The 5730-nt window shown below is 41.4% G+C and overlaps 1 protein-coding gene across 3 annotated transcripts in view; it reads right to left on the bottom strand.

Annotated features, from left to right (window-relative positions):
• Positions 1–2828: 2828 nt before the first annotated feature.
• Positions 2829–5730, bottom strand: part of RCOR3 (REST corepressor 3) — a 28931-nt gene continuing 26029 nt past the window's right edge. For all 3 annotated transcript variants that reach the window (XM_083433075.1, XM_083433074.1, XM_083433073.1), the window contains one exon: positions 2829–5630. In XM_083433075.1, coding sequence (XP_083289201.1) covers positions 5286–5630 — 345 coding nt within the window. In that variant the 3' untranslated portion in view covers positions 2829–5285. The remainder of the gene's footprint in view (positions 5631–5730) is intronic.

Below are 5730 nucleotides of genomic sequence, written 5' to 3'. Positions count from 1 at the left end.
AAGGTAGGCTTCCCCAAAGTGGCGACACAGCCTGGAAACACAATCTGCTCTGTTCTGTGCTTCTTGATCTTCTCTCAAGCCAGCGCGCTTAGATTTCCAGGGCGATTTGGATGCACTTTCTTCCCGAGTGTGCCTCTTGAGGAACCGGGGATGGGAATCCCGAGGGAGGAAAACACACCGCGCTATTGCGCTCGCGTCCTGCTTGCGAGTTGCTCCTTTGCATCAGTTGGGACGCCGGGAGAACACAGCGCCGCACTGGCTGGGCCTTCTGAGCCAGCAGAATATAAAGCATGTAGCAATGCACGTTTAAATAGGAACCGACGCACTCGGATTCTGCGATCATCATCGGAGGCCCTTCTTGGTGTGCCTCGTCCACCAGAGGGTGGCAGCACGGAAAAAGGGCCTTTTTGGCGTTGGCTCCAGCTTGTGGACCGCTCTCCCTTGACAGTGCCGGATTTAAGGGATGCAAAACAACAACAAAACCCCTATTTATACATACGCATTTACATTTAAACCCATATTTGCTGAGAAGATTCATTAAAAAGTAACGAATTATTGTGAAAATAATAAATATTCAGGGTGGGGACCTTGTTCAGGATGGCATGTTGCCAAAGTCTGCCCCTGCCCAGCAAGGGAGGCTTACCTGGCACCTTCATTATGTTATATTTAGGCACCTGGCAAAAACATCTTCTCCCAGGCCTTTAGTTAATTAAACCATCTATATAGCCTTTTAAACCGGGGTGGGATATTTTTTGTTTTATCATGGCATGGATTTTTGTGTTTCTATACTGCAAACCGCTGTGATCTTCAGATGAAGGGTAGCATAGAAACTAATAACTTCTGCCACAGGAATGTGCTAAGGGGCACATTTTCTTGGGGGGGGGGCAACCTTCCACGGACAGCCTGTCAGGGCTGCATGTGGCCAGAGGCAAAGATTTGGATTGTACGTACAGTACATTCTAGGTGCATAAACATCAAGGGGTTTCTATATACATAAATCTCTTCAACCAGGAGACTCTGTCACAGTTCAAGGACACATTCCAGCTAGGCAAAACACTCCAAGGCGGTGTGGAGCAGGGCTGGTGAGGGGCAAAGCCAGAGTAGTCTTGAGATGGGGGCCTCACTGAATCCCTGGGCCTGAGGTTCTCTAGCCTGCTGTTCAGGCTTATATTTATTTGTAAGCAAGTCCCACTGTGTTTAAGTAGGTTAAGTAAAAAGATTGCTCTTTTAAAGTCACATAGTAGTTCTGAAAATAAAGGCTGCAGTCCTGTGCACATGCACCAGGGAGTAAGTGCCATTGAACTCAATGGAATTTCCTTCTGAGTGTGCATGCATAGGCTAGGGGTCATTAGGAAAGCGGCTGGAAATAAAGTCGCCAAATCTTAATGCATTACAAAAATCTATGGACTGACTGAGGTTGGGACACTGCTGGCATCTTCTCACCTCAAAGCATATTGTAGAGCTGGAAGAGGTTTGGGAAAGGGCAACAGAAAAGATCAAGGGGATAGAACGTAGCACATGAGACTCTTAATCTCAGGGTCGTGGGCTGAAGCCCCACACTGGGCATTTCCTGCATTGCAGGGAGTTGGATTAGATGACCCTTGTGGTCCCTTCCAATTCTACAATTCTATCTAGTGGTACCTCAGGTTAAGAACTTAATTAGTTCCGGAGGTCCGTTCTTAACCTGAAACTGTTCTTAACCTGAAGCACCGCTTTAGCTAATGGGGCCTCCTGCTGCCGCTGCGCCACCGGAGCACGATTTCTGTTATCCTGAAGCAAAGTTCTTTACCTGAGGTACTATTTCTGGGTTAGCGGAGTCTGTAACCTGAAGCGTATGTAACCCAAGGTACCGCTGTACCTTAAGAGAAAAGGTTAAAATATTTGGGGCTTTTTAGAGACCAGGTAAGAGGGGACATGATAGTATAAAATTATGGACTGTGTGGAGAAAATGGATAGACATACTAGTACAGTGGTAGCTCTGGTTAAGTACTTAATTTGTTCCAGAGGTCCGTTCTTAACCTGAGGTACCACTTTAGCTAATGGGGCCTCCTGTTGCTGCTGCCGCCGTACAATTTCTGTTCTCATCCTGAGGTTAAGTTCCGGTTTAGCGGAGTCTGTAACCCGAAGTGTTTGTAACCCGAGGTACCACTGTAATTGAGGCCAGTCAAGGAAACCGAATGTTGAAAGATTCAGGACAGACAAAAGAAAGTACTTATTCACACAGCACATAGTTGAACTATGGAATTTGCTCCATGTGGTAGTGATGGCCACCAATTTGGATGGCTTTAAAAGATCAGACCAATTCATGGGGAAGACCATCAGTGGCTAGTAGGTGCAATGGATAGGTTTGTCTCCACTGTCCAGCGGCAGTGCCTACTGAATAGCAGTTGCTGGCAGTCACAAGTGAGAGTGCTTTTGCACTCAGGTACTCCTTTGTGAGAATGATGGACTAGATGGGCCTTTGGCCTGATATAGCAGAATTCATTTGTTCTTATGCTCTGCCATTACATACGTTAACTGCATCTGTGTTAAAAGTAGTGTGTCTAGTCTCCAAGCTCCCAGCCCCTCTGAATTATGGGATCATGACTCTAATTCTATATACAGTATGTACTGTCTCTCACATCACAATGTATAAGGCTCTGTTTCCTTAAAGCTATTATATTAAAATGGTAATATTACCTATCAAGAATACGGTATTTCAATTTGTTAATTGAAAGGGTACACATTTGCAACCGCAATATAGGGTTGCAACCCAAACCCCCTTTTCCATCCAGTCACTCGAACCCAGAAATAGTTGATATACATGTGGGCCTTTAAACGGCCATTCATTTAAAAGTTTTTATATTTCTTTATTGTAACTGAAAAACTGTACATAAAAAGGAGCTGTAAAGTTACATTTGTCAAAACCAATGTAAGAAATATTTTCTCTGACCAACTTAAAGGGAGTGCAAACATTTTACATTTCATAAAGTGACAAAAAGTAAACCAAAATGAATAGTTTATGGTTTGTAGCAATGGTACAAAGTTAAGCTGGAGGGTTTTGTTTTTTTAAAGATAGTATGGCAAAAAAGAAAACCCTTTTCAAATGAAAAATCATATAGTTTTATTTCTAATCTTTAAAAAAATATAAATGAATTTAGAAGAGAATCACAGTATATGGGCCCTAAACATTTTAAACCATTACAAGGTACATAAAAATAGACACAGATTCCTTGGAAACTTTAATTCTTTGATTAAGCAGCAAGCATATCACTCTTCCAGGCAAAAACACTGCTTAACACAACCCCCTACCCAAAACAGGACGTGCAAGCTGTATGCACATAATCTGGAAAGCACACAATTTTTAAAAAGGACAACATTTTGCTATGTACATATTCAGTACTACAAATGCTAAACATTTCATTACTGTGTGGAATAGCGTATGTAAAGCAATATTACACTACATACCTATCTCACCCACAAGTGCCCAGTTACAGTTTTGATAGTCTAAAATTGCCATATTTGCGGCAGCACCCAACCTGCTTTATACTGAAGTTCTAGCAACAAGAGACAAGACAAAAAGTTAGCAAAAAAGTTAGCAAAAAAAGGACAACACAGTCACTGGGAGATCTGATCTACATACTTAAATACTGAAAATGCATTGTTATAGTAGTTTGATATTAGAGTGTTATGCCAAAATGCACAATGGACAGGTTGGAAGAATTCAGAGGGTTAACATTGACCCCAGAACCAAAGTTGCAATATTGCAAAGTCCCAAGAATTCTGGCAATAGACTGTGCCGCTTTTTTCCTTTGAAAACCTAGTATTTAAAATCAAACACTGTGACTGGGAATACAGATATAATATGAAGAAAAACCCATGGATGGGACATTTGTATTTAATATACAACAAACAAAAGAAAATTCTATTTAAATAAATTCTTCCAAAAAAAAAAAAAAAAAAAAAGACATGAGAAAACAAAGTTAATGGATAAATCCCTTTAGCACCTTAATCATGATTAAGGTGTTAATCTAAAGTTTTGACACTTGAGCTGTAAAATGCAGTATGCATAAGAGGCTGGTACAACTTTATTGTACACAGAAACCTTAAACTTTGAATGTTAAATACCACTGCTTCCGTAAGAAGTGGGGAAGTTAGCTGGGAGAGTAAAGAAGAAACACACATCTTTTCATGAAAACAGAAGACTTCAGTAGCTTAGCATATATTTTTTTTGCTTCAGAATAAGAGAATCAAATCTACATGGAGCCGCACTGTTTCCTGACTGATTCAGTAAAGCATGATTTGGTATTTGCTTTAATACCAAGTAACATGGGAGAAATACACTGGCAAGGAAAATAGATTAAGGTTGCCTGAGAAGCAATGACAGTTAAATACATTTTAAAATATTTTATTGTTTCACACTGCCCCTATATCTATGGAATTCAGGGGGGCACTCTTTGCTAACTTATTGCCAGAACTGAGATAATAGAATAAAATTTCAGATAAAAAGCAGTTCTACAAAGATTATTTAAAAAGAAGACAACTTTAGTGGCCACATGGCAGCAGAAGTTGTTACTGGTGTTAGGTTTTCCATGTAATGTAAAGTAAGATGCTGTCCCAACCACTGCCTACCACAGATTTTGCACTAGTAAGTCATACTTCTAGTATCAGAGCACATAGATAGGTTTAACCTAGTTTGTACCTTAGCTTTGCAAATCTTCAATACAACTTTTTTTTTTCTGAAGAAAAGCAATTTATAAAGAAATTTAGAAAAATACAAGCCTAAGAAATGTATGAAGTTGTGTTATCTGTCAAAATCTAAATGGCAGGATTGTTAGTAATGCTTCTGATCCTAACATAGGAACATGTAAAAATAATTTCCCCAATATATCAGGTTTATAGCCTGCTTCAGAGCTGAAGCTGAAACTCTTGCACTCTCCTTATGGTTTGTTTCTGTGTAGTTGAATATAAAGAATTTTTAAAAATAAATAGAGTAAAAACCAGCTGAAGTCTTAGTGCATTGAATGTCCCCCCCCAACTCTCCCCCCCCGCCCAGAAGTTAGCTGTGTAAAAAGTCTGATTTCATGGACGTGGTCTTTCTGTAACAAGCTACTGCACTGAAGTTTCTTTCATACAGTTGGCCAATCACATATTTCTGCTGTAAAGGTTTCCACCTTGCTCTTTTTGTTCAAGATTGATTCAATACTTTGGAAGGCTTGTTTCCCCCTGCCTTTCCCCCTTCATTATCTGAGGAAAAATAGACACTGATACAATTTTGTCATTTACCGTAGTTCTGCCCTATTCCTTTAGTGCAGAGGGGACTGTGATTCTGTCTGGATTCCGATAAGCGATGGTGGCTGCGGGCCGCCAGTGGAGGATAACGCTGGTCTTGGGTTTAGACGAGGAGGGATGGAATTAGCTGGGCGGATGAGTGGCGGAGGGGGCTGGTTTAGGGTTGGCCTTGGCTGAATAAACCGAGCTTGTTGCTGAAGTGGTGGAGGCTGACGATGGAGCGCTGGAGCAGCCGGAAGGGTTGGACGAAGTAATGGAGGAGGCTGGTTCAGAGATGTTACAGGGGTTGCTGGTGTTGGAGTAGACGCCTGGGCAGGTGGAGAAGACCCTACACACTGAGGGGTCTGTGGGATCTGGGCCTATAAACAAAGTGACACAGATATGTAATAGCAGCCATCCTGTCGTATCATGCAGTTCGGGTTGTCATTGCCTCCAGAATATGGGAAGCACAGCTAGTTC

Source organism: Podarcis tiliguerta (assembly GCF_965153285.1).
Source record: "Podarcis tiliguerta genome assembly, chromosome: 3".
NCBI lineage: Eukaryota > Metazoa > Chordata > Lepidosauria > Squamata > Lacertidae > Podarcis > Podarcis tiliguerta.
This window is presented reverse-complemented; position numbering and strand designations above follow the sequence as displayed.